The sequence below is a fragment of the Acanthopagrus latus genome, chromosome 5 (genome assembly GCF_904848185.1).
Source record: "Acanthopagrus latus isolate v.2019 chromosome 5, fAcaLat1.1, whole genome shotgun sequence".
Classification (NCBI taxonomy): domain Eukaryota; kingdom Metazoa; phylum Chordata; class Actinopteri; order Spariformes; family Sparidae; genus Acanthopagrus; species Acanthopagrus latus.
In genome coordinates this window covers 23646670-23666553 of record NC_051043.1, presented here as the reverse complement: position 1 = coordinate 23666553, position 19884 = coordinate 23646670, and the positions used below count along the sequence as shown (strand labels likewise).

The following is a 19884-nucleotide window of genomic DNA, read 5'->3' as shown; positions in this document are numbered from 1 at the left end:
AGGCGTCCCTGGAAGCCCTGACATACCAGATTGAATTGGAAAGACTATATTTTCACCTTCAACACACGGTCATACTCGTGCATCGACTCGAGATGCTTTTAAAAGGGTGTAAACAGCGTATTCTCAAACCATTTTGGGATCACAGGGCTTCCAGGAACTGTTCAGGAGAGAGCTCCAGCACCGGTTTTGCCGTAACGCTCCAGAAATGTTTTGTGGACTACGAAACTTTCCATCAGCATGGGGGCGAGAAGATAATGACTAGGTTTTTAATTTTAGGCAAACTTATCCTTTAATGCTCTACCTATCCCAGGATTGTTATTCTCCTCGGGGGCGGCTGTAATAATGCAGCTATCATTAAAAACGTGTACTTAACGGACCGTCATAGGTGTTTATGAGGGAACAGGAGAAATAGTTTGTATCCAAGGCCCATGAAAAAAACATTAAGGTGACTCAGCAAGCAAACAACTACATTTTGGGGTGGGGGGTGGGGTGGGGGGTTCAGAGTCCTCCTGTTGTTACGGTAACAGGCCGAGGAGGTCTCTAAATGTGAAAAAGAAGAGCTACCTCCCCCCCTCTTCATTAGGAAATTACACACTATTTGCCCCTCATTCCTGTCCAGTTACCCAGGCAACTGTTAGCTGTAATTTGGGTTAATCCACTGGCTCCTGGGCCCTTCCGTTCCCCATTGTGCCCCATCATAAAAGAGATATAACACAGATGCACACACGCAGACACACACACACACACCCACACACAAACTGAGTTTTGCTCGTGCGGTATTGCTCGCAGTAAGAGAGACTAATCCTCATTTTGTTTGCTTCTCTTCAACGCGGCTTGGAAATTGACCGTGCGTGTGAATATCAATGAAGGAGAGGCCGAGCTCAGATCTATTCATCCCCGACACCTGTGCAGAGGAGGAGAGGAGTGAGTGAGTGAGTGAGTGAGTGATGGAATTCTAGACGCAGTGTTGAAAGCAGGGTGTCTCACATCTCGATTTTTTTTTTTTTTTTTTTTGCACATAAAAAAAAAAACGACACTTGTCCTCCCTGACCCCCGTCCTGTCCTGCAGCCGGGATGGAGTGGGATGGATGGATGGAGGGAGGTCGCGCTGTTTTCTCTCCTTTCGGAACAAAAGCAACGGAAAATTGTGTGTTTTCCCATGGGGTAAATATTGAGAGAGCGGAGATATAAACGTACGGAAGAAAGGCTTTTCTGAGCTGCCCGGGCCTCTGTTGCACTGCCAAGGGCCCGTGCGTCACTTGATCCATTGTTTAGTGTAGAGAGGTCTCGGTAAGCAAGCGGCTGCCTCCCTGCTCCAGCTGCAGCCTCTCTACTGTTTATGTTTGCAGGGCCCTTCGCCTTGAAGTGAGGCTACACAAGCAAAGCCTGGCCATATGTGAGCACTGGGCCGCCGGAGAAGTCACTGGCCTTTTCTTTTCCCCCTTTTTCGATCTATCTCCCTTTTTTTTCTCTCTCTCTCTCTCTCTTTTCCCTACCTTTCATTCTCCATCCCGCTTTCTTCTTGCTCGTCCTTGTTTGCTTACCCCCCCGCTGACAGTGCAGCCCGTCCCTGACAGCCTCCACTTTTCGAGGAAGATGAAGGGTTGGAATTATCGTCTTGAGTTTCAAAGACCACCATCCTAAATAGGGAGAGAAGTGGTAGGTATTATTACCCCCGCGAGAAATAATCACCCCTCAAAAGCCGCTCTGCGAGAATGAATCTCCGTGTGCTCAGCAACAAAACCTGCGAGACAAGGGTGGTGATTATGTCGCAGAAATATTTCAGCTACTGTAAATATTCTAGTATTTGCACTGGTGTGAGTTGCTGACGTTCTTGAGGTGGAAAACATTGAGGGAGAGAAAGCCACTGAAGGAAATACTGAGTCAAAAATCCATAGTTGTGTTATGGCTTTTCAATAGTTCACTCAGTGATAGTTTTATTGGGAATACAGATCATCCAGTGTGGAGGGGAAAAAAGAGCGATCTTGATTCAATAATTACCACATTGGATTGGATCTTTGTCAAGTGTGAAGATGAATGAGTTCCAGTCTTCAACCTGGCCGGCTGTAGGTGAGGCATTTTCTTTTCAGTGTATTATGTGTATGTGTCAAAAGGTTAGTGGTCCTGACCTTGGCTCCTGGGTGGGCCGCGGTGGCGGTGTGCTTGTCTTGGATCATCTCTGGACCCTTCTGTTTACTGAGACAACAAGCGAGCCAATGTCCAGGGAGGAGAGAGGAGTCGCAAAGGGGGAGCATCCTCTGAGGCAGCACCTCTCCCCTTCACTTTCACTCACTCACACACACACACACATGCACACAAGACTGTCTTCTGACCACCCACATAAGCGCTGGTCACCCAGTGAAATAAAAAACGATGACTCTCCCTTGACCCCTTTCTTAATGAATCTCTCATCTGCTAGAGGCGTCAGACGCGTGGAAGCCAGCTTCTACTTAATATTTGTGCTAAAATACGATCCCATTGATGGTTAAACCATCCTTCTGTGAGAGCAGGAAAGAAGCTCTCCCACGCCGATGCTCCGCAAAGGAATCTTTCTTCTTCGCCCAGCCTATAACCTGCTATTACGGCAGTGGTAATATTGGCTTATCAGCTCTGGGAAGCTCATTTGATGTCAGGGAGGCTTTGAAAATCTGGTGAATTAAAAGGTGTCGTAAATGTGTGCGCCGCTAAATTGCAGATCACCTCAGGTGAGGAAAGTCCCTGCTCTTGAGCAACCAGAATAAACAACTTTTGATTTCAGCTGCAGGTGACATACACACACACACACACACACACACACACACACACACACACACACACACACACACACACACACACACACACACGCACACACACACACACACACTGCTCAGACTGCAGATCCTCCTGGAAATTCCCATTTGTGGAGAGTAGTGTCATTACAATGTATTAAACTTTTCAAAAGAAATTCATTTTTGCTGATAGACAAGACATTTTTGCTGGTTATAAGTGGAGGAATAGGAATAAGAAGATATATTCATTATTTTTTTGACTCTATTATTTCTAGCTTTTACACACACACAAGCCCAAAGGACACACACATGTTCAAACAGGACCCACATACATGTATTAATGTATGGAGAGGTGTCAGTGTGAGGTGGCTGTCCCATATCAGGCACCCAGGGCAGTTAGAGGTTCAATGCCTTGCTCAAGGCTGTGCCAAGGAGGTGAACTGGCACCTCTCCAGCTACTAGTCTATGTCTGAGTAGGTCTTCAACCGGCCACCCTCCGCTCCCCAAGCCAAGTCTGTACATTTTGCTCACTCTCATTATTGTATTTAGATTCAGATTCCATTTATATTGTATGTTTTTTTAATGTACTTTTAGTACTGTTTGTTGTTTTGACAGACCACAGCAAATTCCTCATATGTGTAAACTTACTTGGCAATAAAAGCGATTCTGATTCTGATTTCTGTTTCAAATGAATGTTTCTCCTTTGAAGCAACTTATGAAACTTAAAATATAGTCAGTGTCATTTCTCCTGAGAGTATCTTTGCTGTAGTTCTGCCGTGCTCAAAGTGACAGGATTGGTAATGAGAGATGTCTCATCTGCTCTGCAGGCGCGTTTTCAATGTGTGAGGCTGCATCATTTAGTCTCCTCACTCACAGAAGTGCAGAGACTGCTTTTGATCAGTCTGGAATAATGTGAACATTCATTGGTTTGAATTGTGTGTGTGTGTGTGTATGTGTGTGTGTTTGTGTGTCTTCTGCCTGCTACAGACCCACGCCATGAAGGCACTCCAAAACCTTTGCATGTTGTGCCCTCTAGTGGCTGTATTGACTACTACCATGGATACAGTACAGGAGTCATTCTTATGGGAAGCTTCAGAGACACAGTGTGTGTGTGTGTGTTAGATGATGGGTGTCTGTGAACCCCTCCCAGACAGCTTTGTGTTAAAATATGCTGATTTATTACAGGCATAAATTGTTACACAATAATAACAAATCAATACAATGACTTGACTTGACAATTGTAGATTTTATACACAACATGTAAATGGACTCTGGACTCCATCATTATGTTTAAGTGATACACAAATCGTTACTCCAGGACCACTTTCAGAAAATAATGAACGGAAGAGAGTCAAGTCAAAATTTTGTTCAAACACAACAGACTTTATTTCTAAATTGATGTGGAGGCTCCAATGTGTCATACAAAAGGCTGGGGTTTGAATCTTCCTTTCAGCGTAAATGAATATTGATGTGACAAGATGATATCTTATATCTAACAAGAGAGAATGTGTAACTCCTCTCATAGATTACGTTTCAAACCTTAAAACATTTCAAGATGAAATCAAGTCAAACTGGTACTTATGAGATTAAACAGTTACAGAAAAAACATCAGTTTAAAGGAATATACAAAAACACATTTAAGGTTTTTATTTTCATATACATTTCAATACCAAGGGACAAAATCTAAAACCAACACATCAGATTATCTCAAAGTATGGTAAAGACTAAAATGCCTCAGAAAGGTCAAATATAATAGATTATTTCCATTAAAAAATCACCAGTCACAGGTCTTTTTAAATTACTATTGGAACTATTTTTAAAATAACTTGTTAAACTATGCAGTGTTACTATTTAGTTGTCTTTATATAACTAACTTTTAACTGCCTTTATCCAATTTCAGATTGAATTTGTTTTCTTTAGTTCTGTTTTGCAGTGCTTTATTTCTTGTGCATGCACTGTACCTGTCTCAAGAAGAAAAACAAAGACTATTCTCAGGTGAAGATGAGTGATTCTTCGTCTTTTTATAAACGGCCAGGCCAGACATGGATCATCTAGGTCACTCTGACCTCGCTACTCTGTCTCGATCTCTTCTTCGAAAGCCCCTTTTCCTGTTCCCTGCACTCATCTCTCATGGGGAGGACCATTAATCACGTCTGCCTAAACAGCCCAGTCACCCCATGATTAGTGACTCTTTTAGGTAAGACGTCATGGTAGCACATCCTAATTCAAATGGCTGTGCACGTCTGCTTGTGTGTACGTACATGCACGGACGAGGGGGATGTTTGTGTATGCCTTAAACACTGTACATCATCCTGTAAGCAGCAGGCTATCAAACCCCTCGTCCCCAGTGTATTCTCATTTCTCAGGAACCACGTAGATGCTCATCAGTTCTCTTCCGCCCCCAACTGGTTTTGTGGATATCAGAACGGTGACTGACACCTGAAGTCGTCTGGTGGTGTACTCATCTGATCAAATGTTTCCTCCATCTCACAAGGGAAATATAATGACAGTTACAGGTGTGTGTGTGTGTGTGTGTGTGTGTGTGTGTGTGTGTGGGTGTGTGTCTGTGTGTCTGTGTGTGTGTGTCTTTCAACATGATGAGTGTGGGTGAATAACAGGACAGGACTGTTCCTTCAATTCAGCAGATAAGGCGCCAGACTCATTATCACTCATTCTCCTTTACGAAATTTATGACTATGGGGAACTGGATACACACACACACACACACACACACAGCCCTGACTATCAGCGCTTTGTTGAGTCCAAGGATGTTATTTTCATTTCAGGTTTAAAGGACATCAGAATTAATGATGATATTATTGTAAATGTAGATGGGAACCATTAACCACATTGCTGCATTTATACACCTGTTTAATGGACTGCTCGGAGGGCTCACTGTGTGGTTCAGAGCACTGTTTCTCACCCCCGGGGCAATGGGGTCACACTTACGCATTTGCATTTGCGTAGGTGTGACTGTAGCCTCGACCTTGGCTTTCCGCTCCGTCATCGTCGGAACTGTCAGACTGCTGAGTCACCTTCAGTGGTAGTTGCATTCATGACCGAGCACTCGTTCTTTCTATTTCTTGTTTTCTTCCTGTGCTAAATTTACCTGCCTACCTGCACACTGACTGGTGCTATTCACATGTCCTCCAACCTGCCTCCCAACCTGCCAACCTCTGGATCTTCTCCATTAACCCATCAGTTTTAAGAATACTCTCCGTGCCACCATTCCTTCACTATATCAGAAGTTGAAGTTTTCCAATCAACTTTTTACAACGTTTCCACTGAGTCTGTGTGCTGCATTTTGGGTCCGTTAATGGATGGATGTTTTTTTTTGGTGGTTTTTAATCTGATGTGAATGTGGTTCGTGAATGACTTTTATCAAGACACGCTACAGGCTTTTCCTTTCTCCAAGAGAAAAACAAACAAAAACACAGCATTTACCATGAGTGACAAAAAAAGAAATGGTTTGCCAGCATCAGAAACATATCATGAGTAACTGCAGTTGCATTAGAACTTAGATTTCCTATTCCTATTTAGCTAGATTTACGTTGGAATATACAAATGAAATACACACAAATACACAAAGGAGCATAGACAGCATTATATATTTTAAAAAGTAGGCTATTAATGTCAGCTCTTACAAATGAAAGTGCATTATGTTCTTTTGGGGGGAAAAAAAGTTCAATCTCAGAAAGAGAACATATTTACAAGTTAGTAATGAGGTAACAATACAAAGAAAGTTTGTTATTTAATATATTTCCATATGTACAAGCAGGCCTCAAGAAGAATCAGGTCCATAGAAAGGTAGCTGGTTAGAAAGTTCCAGCTAATATAGACAGTGTGAAACAGCACAGAATGGTGTTGTTCTTTGAGAAAGAAAATCCTTAAGTGAAAATGTTTCTCTTCTCTTTAAATTTCTTCCTCAAAACGACATAGTGCCCCTCTAAATGGATTTCAGAAAGGACCTAAATGACATTAACTTTTTCTGAGGGAAAACGGTGCTCCTTTGGGATCTTGGTGCCCCTAAATATCAATAAATTAGACTCAGTGTCCACTATATTTGAGCAACGGTATGTAGAAACTGGCTCCCCACAGTCTCTGAGTGCAACACCACTGTGGTATATATGGATCCCGGCTCTGTGACAGCATGTTAGACGTAATGAAGGTATCAAACTCATAACGTCGCAACAGTGTCACGTGTTGTAACATTGTAATTTTATCCTCACTGAAGTTGCACAGTGTGGAAATAAGCGATCAGCCATTCCAGCACCATTCACCTTGTTACAAGTCGCTGTAGCTGTAGCTGTAGCTGTAGCTGTAGCTGGTGCTGTTATTTTAAGGCCATACAGTCCCATAATGTTTAAGTACACTTGCACAATCTATTGCTATTCAATACAATGGCTTTGTCGTAAATTACACCAGTTGTTCAGTAATGTTCAGTTTTGGTGACACTGAAATGGGAAATGTGTGAATTCAATCACAATTATTGCTGAGGTTGTAGTCAGCTTGTGTTTTGTTGTTGTGTTGAGAGGTGTTTCTAAATTGAAGGTCCTACCTATTTACATACACATTATTTACAGTGACTGACACCTCTATGACAAGGTCAAAAATGACCATCATACAACAGACACCATAAAGCCGAGTTTATTGCAGCACAGTTGTACTGGATCGCATTTAGTTGTACCAAATAAAGTGGAGACTGAGTCGACATTTGGAATAACGCACTGTTGCAAAGAGAGCTTTTAAAGAAAGTTGGGCAATTTTAAAAAAGAACAAAAGAACTGATGTATCAGTCCCTCTGTGTATTGACAGCAAAAGAAAATTAATGTTTTCCTGAGGGTGGCTTACCCACAACATAACACAATATATAATCAACAAGTACTATTACACAGTAACTAATATCAATACTAGTTTCTGTGTACAGTCTGAACTATTCAATCCAAATGTCTGCACTTTGTGTTTCCTGCTAATTTATTCCTACCATTTTCAAAGTTGCTCTGCTTAGATGCTGCTTTGCGCTTGACAAAGTCTTGCATGATGTGTAGCATCGACTCTGCATACAGGACCTTGGGAGGGATAGTCTGCAGTAACAAACCCTGCGCACACACACACACACACACACACACACACACACACACACACACACACACGCACACACGTATCCGTAATCACAATGGAAGAGTTAGTCAGTCTGTTTCCATGTCACCTGGCATCATTCAACATCAATATCAGATGTGTTGCTGTGCCATTGAATCTCACCAGAATTGTGTGGGTGATGCTGCCGTTTGTTTTGTCCCCAGTTCTGAGGTACTGCTGGGAGAATTTGACAAATTCTTCGGGGGACGGAGTCAAGATGTTGGTTGGTTGGTAAGCTGTCATTCGAGTGGAGACACCAAAGGGAGCTACTGCCTGAGCAAACAAGACACATAGAAACACAATTACACTTACGACTAACTCAGCACTAAGTTATGAGTAACTCTGTTCCTATAGTAAAAAGGAGTACCTGTATAATAATCCCTTTGTCTTTATATTCAGCTTGAAGACCTTGAGAAAATCTTTCCACAAACACCTGTTGGAGCACAAATTAGAGCATGGGTGATAATACGATGTGATTTCAGAACAGTGTGCTGGTGATGCTGGACTCACTTTAGATGCAGTATACAGGGTGTACAGAGGGAATGGAATCGAAGCGGCTCCAGATGAAATATTCACAATCACCCCTTTTCTCCTGTGGAGGCAGAAAACAATTACCTTCTGACATTCGGGTCCAGAAACTCAAAGCTAAATCTGCGTGTTTCATATTTTTTTAAACACATTACATCTAATGAAGAAAACATGGGTAGGACACCTGTTGTTCATGCCTGGAAGGACTATTTTGCACATCTGGAGAAAAAAAAGGGAAAAGGTTCAGATGTGAGACAAATTTAAGGTTGGACAGAGTTCATAGACAGAGTTCAAAACAAATAATCCCTCGCACTGTCCAAAACAGTCATCAGACCTTCATCAGACAAAGTTCATGTAGATAAAAGACTGTATGAACTTGTCCTGATGAAAGTCTGAGGATTAAAATGTTGTTTGTAAAGTGAGAAAGTGATGGAAAGTCTGCAGGATTCTCTGTTTTGATTGTACACACACATCAGTCAGAGAGCTGATATGACTGTGCAATATAAAGTACACTCTTACCTTTGCCATGGTTTTCACATTGCAGTTGATCACCTTTGTAATTGTCTGGAAGCATAAATACAGTGTATAAAAGATACTGACTGTACAGTGGGTTAATGTTTATTAAAGGTTGAAGAGTCAGTCTCTGTGACTGATTCATCAGTTTTGTTGTCTCATGCACATTGATCTACGGGTGTCAGTAACATGCAAAGAAATGCAGTATTGTTCCAGGAAGGGAACACATTTTGGTGAGTAACAGTGAAAGTAAAAACACAGCTTTTGTTTCTCTTCAAGGAATTTCGATGAGGGCACAGACCTGGTCCAGCTCTGGAATCTCAAGGAATTTGCACGGGATGAGACTGGGCAGCGTGCCTACGTTATTGACTGGGGCATAAAAGAAAGGAAATCCAGTTTCAGATTTGGGGGAAGAAAATCAGCAAGGAAACAAGTATATCATTGAATATTAGTATCTCCAAACATCACATTAGAGGATTAAAAAAAAAAAAAAGAAAAAAAAGAATCCAACCTAAAACTCCGATGTTGAGGTCCTTAAGTTCATCCTCAATTTCACTGAAGACATTTTCCTCTGTGAAGTCGGCTACTATCACTTTCACCCTCCGCCCTGTGGTGTCACCTATGATGAATGAAAATGTGGGGTCAGCATTTCACTGCACATTTGCAGATGTGATCCAAGGTTTTACAGGCATACACAATAAAATACATAAATATAGAATGCAAGTTCTTACTTATTTCTTTGGCCACCTGGTCCAGTGTTACTTTGGTTCTGCTCATGATTACCACGTTCATTCCTTGCTCCGCCAGCTGGGGATCGCAATAGTGCAGTAAGGGAGGGTAGGAGAAATGATAAGTGAAATGTAGAGACACAATTTGTCCTATCCTTGAAAATATTTTCACTTTGAACCAGTTTAAGTACAAAAATGTTTTTAATAAAAGCAAACAAGCATTGCTATTCAAACAATCACTTACTACAAATGCATATGCTCTTCCTATGCCTTCTGAAGCTCCGGTCACCACTAAAACAGAGAGGGGGACAGGGACTGGTGTTATTCATGGCTTCAGTCACTTATCAAACTCAAGTGCAGTTTTCATTCTAAACACTGGGGGCGCTTTGAGCCGAAACTCCGCTACGTCATCTCCCTTCCCCTGCTGCCAGAGAAATCCCAGGACTGTTTGTGTTTGTTTTTGTTTACACTGAACCCAACCTATCCTGTTCTAACGGACTGTACTGATACAGCATGTTCCCCAGTTCTGATAAAGAACTTGCTGAGATAAAAAAACAAGAACTGCTTGTTTCCAGTGGTTCCCAACTCTCCCAATACCCCCTGACCCAGATTAGAAAGATCACAGGGTATTTTCCTCACTTTCTGCAGGCACAACAGGATGGGAATTGTTATTTGATGAGGCCTGGTTTTCTAGGGCAGCTGTTTGAGATGACGAGGGCTTTGGATGCAACAGCATAGATTGGTTTGGCCTCTTGTTAGAATGGGAGTAGGCTAAATGAGGGATGCGAGACTAGTAACATTCAGTTCCTGTCCATGTTTCCAGTTGCTTAAACAAACTGAATGCTCCTCACAAAGATTGTGCACCCGCTGTTGTATTTTGCCAAATGACAATAGTGTTGGATGACTCGAGGCTACAAAACCTTTTAGAAATTGTTTTCATGCTGTCTTGTGCGTTCACATCAACAGACCAACAGAATGTCATTATCTCTCAGTCACCTAGTTTACAGTAATTCTGAGTGCTATATCGTGAGATAACACACAGATGCATACTTGCTGTTCGAATCTCACCACCCACTGGAGCACAAGCTGGGGGTCATCAGAACCCTAAACCATCGGGCTGAGACTGTGCTCACAAAGGCAGAGGGGGAAGGAGAAGAAACAGAGGCAAATCAAAGGAGCACATAAAACCTGTGGCTACCCAAACTGGACCTTTGTCAAAACCTCTCAAATATCGAGAGCAGACGGAGAGGAAGAGACAGAAAAAAGTAACAACCTTGGTATTCCTTATGTCCCGGGAAAATCTGAGAAAACTAAGGAGGATCTTAGGAGACATTTTTGATGGACTTGACAAAATTGCAAATTTTCTGTCACTGTTGATGGCTGGATATCACTACCTGTTGGTGTAAGTGATCTGTTACTTGACCATAACATTAAGTGTGTGTGTATTCGTCCTCTCTTGTAGAAACACTTGCCTTGAGCCAACATTCCTCCATAATGAGAGTGTCCTGAGCTACTTCTTTATTCCCCAAAAAATATTGAAGGGTTGTTTGCCAAACAGCTGCAAATAAGCACTGGAGTACTGGGAATAGTTAGTGAACAATGTTTCTGTTTTGTGATTTATTTCACTCCCCCACAATGTAGTCATTGGTGAGTGTAATGTGGGGTCCCGCAAGGCTCAATACTTAGTCCCAGTTAAATCAGTTTTATGATAATATTGTTTCATGTTTACATTTTCAGATTATACCAAGCTGAATGTTTGATTATTGACTATTTTTGACCCATATCTGAATATTCATACATGGTTTTACTAAATTATTCTGGATTAACTGTCAAAATATAATAAATATATGAAGCATTTGTTTTGTATGTCAAGTCAGATTAAATTGATCTCATTTACACAGCCCAAAATCACAACCAAATGCCGAACTTTACAATCTGTACAGTGAATGTCTCTCATTAGACCCTCAATCCAAATAAGGAAGAACCACTCACCATAAAACGTTAAAAGACCCTTTTAACAGGAGGAAAAAAATGAAAGTGACCTCAGGAAGAGCCACAGAGGAGGGATCTCTCTCCCAAGACAGACAGTGAAGCATTACATGTTGCACATGTAAAGATAGGAACAACAAAATCGCAGACATTTACTAACATTTTCTGATATGAGCTACTAAGTAATAATTACTCTGGTGCAGAATGTTATAGCCAATACTGTTATATGTGAGGGAGCTCAAATATCTCTGGGTAATGTTTGTAGATGGCTCACTATTATGGTCAGAATGAGGATGTCAGACTTTCAGAAAGAGGACAGGGTTGAGTAAGGAGAGTAATGCTTCTTCTTAACCTTGATCAAGAAGCATGTCCAACTGGAGGAGGTCCAATGGCAACACATAATATATTACATATTCCTCCTGAACCAGCAAAAATTCCCCTAAGTGTCATTTAGGAAGAGAGCTGGAAGGTGGCTGCCGCTTCACTCTGCTGCTATTAATCCATACTATTTCTTTTGTAGATTCAAATAGTGTAGTGTTGCTACTGATGGGTGTATCTACACAGTACATATCTATATATGGTTCAAATGACACCTGTTTCATGTTTGACTTTGGTAAATTTAGGAATATCCATTAAAAATCATTATAGAGACTACCTCTAAATATGTATTCTTGACACAGGCACCTACGCACTGTCCTCAAATACACATTCTATTCAATCAAAGGCAAAGATGCAAACATCTGTACTCATACACTCACTGTGAACTTTCATTTCACATTTGCATTGTCCTGAATTGACCGTGGTAGTAGTGCTGTGGCCACTTGACATTGAAAAGACTCTGGGGGAGACGCAAACTCTGCAAATGCAAATGGACACAAGGGGACAGGGTGTCTGCAGCCTGGAACATGCTGTTCTGGTGGCTGTTATTCCTGTGCTGTAATGGAATGGAGGTGGACTCTGGAAAGAAAAGACAGATCGGCCCAGTTCTGTGGCTTTTTAATCAGGCTTCTGTTAGCGCTCTGGGAGAATGAATAACCTCTTCAGGAGATGCCAAGATGCTTGCAAGTTATTTAAGACTGCTCTGGGACCTGCAGAGGAATGTTGCGTAATTTCTGGGAGACAGTCTGAGGGGCGAGCCAGAGCTGCCTGTGTGCCCCCAGTTGTATTGAGATTAAAAAACTGACACTGTCCTCTAGTTCATATGATTGTCTGCAAGAGCTCTAGAGAAGGCAGTTGTTCCTTTCATTTCATCGATTACTCCTTCTGTCAACCCTTCCCGAAAGGCACTAGATGGCAAATGTTTTCGGAGGATGGGCCAGATCATACTGACCAGTGACACCAGTTTGCCTCCCTTGTCATTCAAGTACAATCCTTAAACTATAACCACATAGGTAGTGAGCATTTTGCAGACAACTCAGACTGGATGTTGTGTCATATTCGAGTAGAATAAATCATTTGAGCTTCCGTATGTTTTGTTAATTCATGCGTAACATTGGTGATGAAATATAAAAAGCTGCTCCAACAAAATGAACATATGGCTTCAAGAGTAGCAACAAAACAGCACACAGGCACAATCTTATCCCGTCTAACAGTGAAAAGTGTTATCTTGTCTCATCTGCCAGCTCAGACAAGTCAAGTATTTGCAGATTTTTGCATGCACAGGCACATTCTGATAAGCCGACACACAACATATCAATTGTGTTTTATCACAAAGGCATGTTGTCACTTGTTATATCTTAATTGAGCCATCTATCAAATTCCTTGCATTTATTAGCCAACTGCGGGTCTGACATACATAACAATATATGCACACACACACACGTACACACACACACACCCACACACACACACACACACACACACACACACACACACACACACACACACACACACACACACAAATGCCCGCTCACCTGCCCACTCTCCCATAGAGGTGAAAAAGGACTCTGAAATTGGAAACCACAGTTTTGGGAAAAGCATCCTACTGAAAAGCAGCAGTTTCACTCCATAGTAGAGAGCGACCGCAGAGCCAAGAGAGATGAAAAACAAATCCATGAGATCCATGCTTGCCCGGGACAACAGCAAACTCCAGCTGTCAGCCTCTCTGTGTGATTCTGTCTGCTCTGAGGGACAGATCTTAATTCAGCAAGTCAAAAGAATGACAGAAAGAGAGAATAGCCACTCCCATTGCAGAAACACACACACACACACACACAGGAGCAGAAACAGGAGCAGGAGCAGGAGCAGTCATAGGCCTCTGCCAGATATCTCATAAATAGGAGCCCAAAATTAAACAAAAGTCAAACTAATTAAACACAGAGGCCAAGTAATTTACAGCAATGGTGGGCTCTCTCACACACTCACACACTGTTCATTCATTCATACATCATGCTGATGATAATTTATGAGAAGCTGCTCCAGCAGTATGAACATATGGCTTCAAAGAGAGAGTCACAACAGAACAATACACAAGTGCAATCTTATCTCGTCTAACAGTGAGAAGTCAGTCGTAAAATGCCCTCCTCTGCCTCTGCCTGGCTAGATCTCTTAGCCTTGGGTTTGTTATGTTTAGGCATGAGGAGTGGGGCTGGTGGGGCAGGTCATGCCTTCGCAATGCCGCGAAAAAACAAAACAAATATCCACCTTGCTCTGCTTCTGATTGGCTTACCCTAATATTCTTACACCAACCAACAAAGACGACCAATCAGAGCCAGAGTCAGGCAGGACGTGCCATGAAAAGCTTTGGGGTCCATGATAACATCACCACGAGCTGAGAATTTTAGTGTGAGCTACAGCTCAGTGACAGACTGTTCGTCCAGGAAACTGATCAGTAGCCCAAAAACCCACTGAACCACAGAACGAGTCATTCACTGATACAAACAGAAGTAATGAAGACCGAGACTTGAGCATGCATTATTAAAGAATGGTATTAAAAAATATAGAGCGAAAAAAGAGTCTTGAGTCAATACGCTAGTGGCAGGTAAATGAAACCATCCGGATTACTTTACTGAACCGGTCTTCCCACCAAAGCTGATCCTCTGCCCACCCACTGTACCTTCAATTGGGTTCTGTGCAAATACAAAAGCTATTTGCCCCAAATATTTGCACTTCCTCAAATGCTTCCCTGAGTGATGCACTGTATGTGTGGTGACTGCAAAATAAACCACACTGAAGTTGAGCAGGGTGTGAAACATTTTAACTGGAATTGTCTCTTTTCTTTTTTCTTTCTTTCTTTTTTTTTTTTACAAACAAAAACGCATGCCATCAAAATAGTCAGTATTCTATTGATGGCATAGAATACTGATGTGTTCATAAATGCAAAAAAAACAAAACAAAAAAACAGCGATTTCTCACTCTGGTGGGGGCATGATAAGTAAGAAGATCTTGCATGCTATGAACCATAATTCACTATATTCAATGTGACCAGTATGATGGTGCGATCAAAGTGTAAAAAGGTGTGTGTGGAGAAGAGGATATGGGGAGAGAGATGTATCCTTTTTGGAAAACAGCCAAAGTAATTAAGTGGCCGTTGAAGAAAACTGAGTGTCTTGTAGAGCCTGTCTAACCATGGAATCATAGCTCAAACAAGTGAAAATTGCAGTCTTGTTAAGTTGCCAGAGACACATCTCTGTTTGGATTTTCATGCTGCTGTGTGTCTTTTGGACATTAGCTGTCAGCATTTGGAAAAGTGGAAAGAGTGTGTGTCTGTAAGTGACCTCTGGAATCTGTCTGCTCGTGAGCGGTCAAACATTATCTTATCACAAAGCTTAAAGATGGCTGACATGATGATGTTGTCTACTGCGAGATGCTATTAATTTGCTCATCATTTTATCTTCTTATCTTTTTCTCATTCTGTCATTTTCACTTTCATAATGCCTGTTTGGATTGCTATTTTGCAAATCAATAAACAAGAGGCATTGATGCCAATACTTGAGTTGCACATGTTTTTTGCATTAATTTGATTGAGTGCTCAGATTTTTCAGGTATTGATTTTGCTGAATTAACCAAAACTTGAGCAAAATGTTTTGAGCAAAACACAATTCTACCTATATACAGGAAAGATGTGTATGCATGATGTTAGAGGTAAGGATTCTCATTATGTTTGTTCTTCCAGATTTTCAGATTTTCTGTGATTTTAATCGCAAACAAAATATATTTAGGAATTTGAAATCAAGGAATTTAAGGTCATCAAAAATGGGACAGGTATTTATTTATTTCTAAAAATATATACAGATATACAAATACATAGAGAAGTTATATTGCTGTATGTTTTCCAAAAGACAACAACAACACCAACAACACCAATCAATCAATCAATCAATCAATCAATCAATCAATCAATCAATCAATCAATCAATCAATCAATCAATCAATCAATCAAGACTAATGCACAGCAACTGCAATAAACTGAATAGATAAAATAATACAAGATAAAGAATAATAGATAAAACTAAGTCGTGAGAACAATAAAATGTAATATTGCACGTCAAATCTTATTTAAAAAGTTTATGAAACGTAATATAATAACAATGATAAGAACAACGATGACAGTAAAATGTAAATAAATTGACTGTAATAAGTATAAACAGTGCTGGTGAGATGAGGGAGCGCATCTGCACATCTGCCGCAGCAGCAGCAGCAGCTGGCTGCGTTCATTCATGACGATGATGAATTCTGCCAAACCTCCTACGTCATCAGCGCGCGCCTGCTTTGTGGCTCGCGCCATTCCTACAAGCGTGTGTTTCCATCTCTCATTACATTACCAGTGGTGGAGCCTCAGCAGCCACTGTTACAAGCACATACTCTGCTTTTCTGCCGTCAGTCTCTTAGGTGAGTCCGGTTTGAGGTTTCAGTTTTGAGACATCTGCCTGAAGGAAGAGGTTATTTGGCATGACGGACGTTGTCGGCCCTTGGGTCCGTACTGGATAAGTTTAGCTCGCTGGCTAGCCCAAAGTTAGCTTTGGTGTTTGGGGTGTGCACGCTTGGGGGACTCAGTATCGCCCGTTTCACGGGTGAATGGGCTGTTATCTTAATTTCATAACAGATGACTCGGGCAGAGAGCGATACTAACGCAACCCAAGCTAAAAAACTCACCTGGGGATCAAACATGTGAATGTAATGTTACTGCTGCTGCTCCCCTCCGACCCTTTACCATTGAGCATGTGTTGGTCCTCCTTTGCGTTTTCAAAACAAGCTAACCCACTTCGAAGCACGTCTCTTATCAGATCTGATAACCAAGATGTTAAAATCTGTATCTTAACAACGTCCCTATCCTGTCACACAGAGAGGGAGAGGCCCGTGAATGCACACAGCTGTATTTTGTAAAAGGGCCAGGCAGATGATAACTCGGCTTCTGTCAAATCAATCTTAGCTGCGTCGTGAGTTTCGTTTTTGTTGCCAGAGATGAAGCTTTAAACGTTTAGCATGTATGGACGTCAGAGGATGGTTATGTCGCAGCCACCTTTCTCTTTCACTCAGTCAGCATTTGACAACTAAGCTAGCTAGCGGCAGAGGCCATCGCATATGTAAAACACCCGACACTTAGCTGGCTAACGCTGGATAAGCCCCTCATTGAGCTCAGGGTTGACCTGAGAGGTTCGTTCGCACAGGTGTAACCGCTATTGTTAGCTACGGCACAACAATACTCGCCTGTAAGCGTCATGTTGACAGGCTACCTGTTACACAATGTACATAATTGCTCTGCAAATTGCCTTTATATGTCAACAAGCAAGTTCCTTGATATGAATTCTTAGAATATGTGGTGAGATCGCACGCATTTCTCACCTGGTTTATACAGTGTGTGTGTAAGGGGAATGACGTGTACAGAGGTGAGACATGATGGGCTTTTAATTAAACTGCAATGTCTTGTATGTCACAGTGTGGAAAAGCATATTCCTAGACCGCACAGAGGATGTGGGATATGAGGTTAATATGTAATTTTTTGCTGAAAGTATGAATGAGAGGCCTAAAGGAAGATGAAAAAAATCGTTGGAGGGAATGTGAACATTTGTAGAAGTGGCAGTGTGTTGAAAGATGCTAAATGTTGTAAAGGCGGAGCCCAACTGTGTTTCTTCACTAAAAGCTGGGAGCTAAACTGCATTGTTGGTGTAACTCTTTATAGAGAATCAGCCTGAGAAGCAAGAAAAGTAGCTTCCATCACCACAGCAACCTGTGATGGCTCCTGGAAACATGCAGCTGTTGGAGATTCGATAACAGTAGCAGTAGTTTAGTTTGACAGACACCCATACACACGCAGGATTTAGGCCTTGTTCAGACTGCCAGCCCAAATTTGCCATATCCAGAGTGTGTCTGGGTTGATTTTAGAGAGCAGTTTCTCCCACAAGTTTAGAATTATCTGTGGTGGCCAGTAGAGCAGCTTGTGACAGGTGAGTTCACTAATAAACTAAACAAGCAAGGTTCATAAATAACTCTGGCTGACCATTAGGTGCTAGTCTGGCCTGTTTAGCTGGACTTTCAGCCCATCCCTCTTCTCCTCAAAGTATTTTTCACTTCAAGGCACAGCAGTTCTTAATGGCAAAACACTCTCGTGCTTGAGGTACCAAATCAGCTTTTCAAATTCCTTGTCCTTTACCATACGTATTTGCAGGGGATCGATCTTAATCATCGAGCAAAGCAACGGGGTGATGGCTTGAGACTGACGTGCCTCACACTTTCTTACCCTGGCTGACTGAAACGTAACCTTTGTCTGTGAGCCCTTCTCAGAAATGACAGCCCAGTGCTCGTTCTTAATATGATACAGCATGATGGATTTTTACTATTTAACTGGCTTATAGCATCACACAATCTATATTTCACTTTGTTGCCTTTCTGGAGACAATGTTCCCACACTGACATTGATTTAGTGCTGTAATTTCTCATGTTAGTGTATCAGAAAGCCATCAGATTATGTAGTTACTAACCCCTATGTCATTACCTCAGCAACCAATGGAAGGTTAAGTCTTGAAACACAAATCTGATCTGATCCCATTCATATTGATAAGCTATTTCCCACTTTCCACTTCATACTCTTTCAGCTGCTTCCTCATTTAGCTCCCAGCCTTATTCAAGAAATGCTGTTTTGCTCCCAGCTATTATCCAAGAAATGCAGCTCAGCTACTAGCCATTAGTGAAGCAATGCAGTAGGGATGCACATTTTAAGCAACTTCTTTAACTGATAGTTGGCTGCCTTAACAATCGACTATCAGTTAATCTTAAAGAATGTATGAAACATGTTGGATGTTTTTCATTTGACTTTATTTCAGTATAACTGATAAGCAAATTATTTCTAATTCTAAAGATTGCTTTTGATGTATCTGTGCCCATCTCTGATTGTCAGTTCATACGTTTTTTAATCGCTTAAATTCTTAATGGCAATTCATCGATTAAGCATTGACATCCCTACAATACATTTTAGCACCAGGATTGTACTGAATAATGTGTGGCTTTGATGGTTAATTTCTTAACTCTGACAATCGAATTTTAATCAACCAATTTTTATCCGCTTAAACTTCCACATCAGACCCTCCACTTCTCTCTGTCTGTAGTCACCACTTTATCATCGCTCTGTGTCCTGCCTATAACGCTACCTCATTGGTTACAGGTCAAGAGTAGCTTGCCAACACTGTAGGCTACCGCCTCTCAGACAGGCTCCTTATGGTCTATTTCTGTGAGGACAGACTGTTTTGTTTCCCAGTTACACCAATGAAAATGCACAGAGTCATAGCCTATGGGATTTTACTTAGTGAGGCAAAGGCTTTTATTTCAGTTCCAACCTCAATCATTGTTATCAGTTACACTGTTACGATACTGGAATTTCTAGCAGTATCGCTTCCACAGTGAAAATTTAATTTGCCATCAAGCCTCATTTCTGTGCCAGCAGAGTTTGAAGAATGATCACAGTTTGGTTTCAGGCTCTCTTGACCGCTGCAGTTATACCTATCTCTTCTGCATATAACAGTTTGATCACCAGTAATGGAAGATGAGTCTGACACGCAGATGACGTTTGCATCATGTGCTATTTTTGTTGTAATGACAGACTAACAAATACGTAACTTGAGTTGATGATGCATCTGTGCACATGGCAGATACTTCAAAAACCTGGAGGAGGTGTTTACATACCACAGTATCTCGGCTTCTATCCAGGTTCTCCAAGCATATTTTGGCATCTCGGAACTTGGATAAGTGCTTGAAACATGTGCAGAAACATAACAGGGACACCC

General features: G+C 41.5%; 2 protein-coding genes across 2 annotated transcripts in view; one reads left to right on the top strand and one right to left on the bottom strand.

The window, feature by feature from the left end:
* Window positions 1-4661: 4661 nt before the first annotated feature.
* On the bottom strand, window positions 4662-13776 carry hsd17b3 (hydroxysteroid (17-beta) dehydrogenase 3). Its single transcript, XM_037099518.1, has 11 exons — window positions 13579-13776; window positions 9921-9967; window positions 9680-9755; window positions 9460-9567; window positions 9250-9317; window positions 8955-8999; window positions 8620-8654; window positions 8418-8499; window positions 8275-8340; window positions 8031-8180; window positions 4662-7867 (listed from the first exon to the last, which is right to left on the bottom strand). Exons 1-11 carry the CDS (start codon window positions 13727-13729, stop codon window positions 7706-7708), a joined length of 990 nt encoding a protein of 329 aa, XP_036955413.1. The 5' UTR covers window positions 13730-13776; the 3' UTR covers window positions 4662-7705.
* Window positions 13777-16341: 2565 nt separating this feature from the next.
* The window catches only part of ipo11 (importin 11), a 106768-nt gene continuing 103225 nt past the window's right edge, over window positions 16342-19884 (top strand). The window contains exon 1 of the mRNA XM_037098513.1: window positions 16342-16495. The gene's annotated coding sequence lies outside the window, so the exon portion shown is untranslated. The remainder of the gene's footprint in view (window positions 16496-19884) is intronic.

Bases quoted from the DNA above. Each gene is read 5' to 3' on its own strand.
- hsd17b3 (XM_037099518.1), bottom strand. From the start codon at position 13,729: ATGGATCTCATGGATTTGTTTTTCATCTCTCTTGGCTCTGCGGTCGCT. The intron at 9,968-13,578 runs GTGAGCGGGCAT...TCTCTGTTTTAG, and splicing joins CTCTATGGGAGAGTGGGCAG to TGGTGACCGGAGCTTCAGAA. The intron at 8,655-8,954 runs GTAAGAGTGTAC...TTTTTTCTCCAG, and splicing joins ATGTGAAAACCATGGCAAAG to ATGTGCAAAATAGTCCTTCC.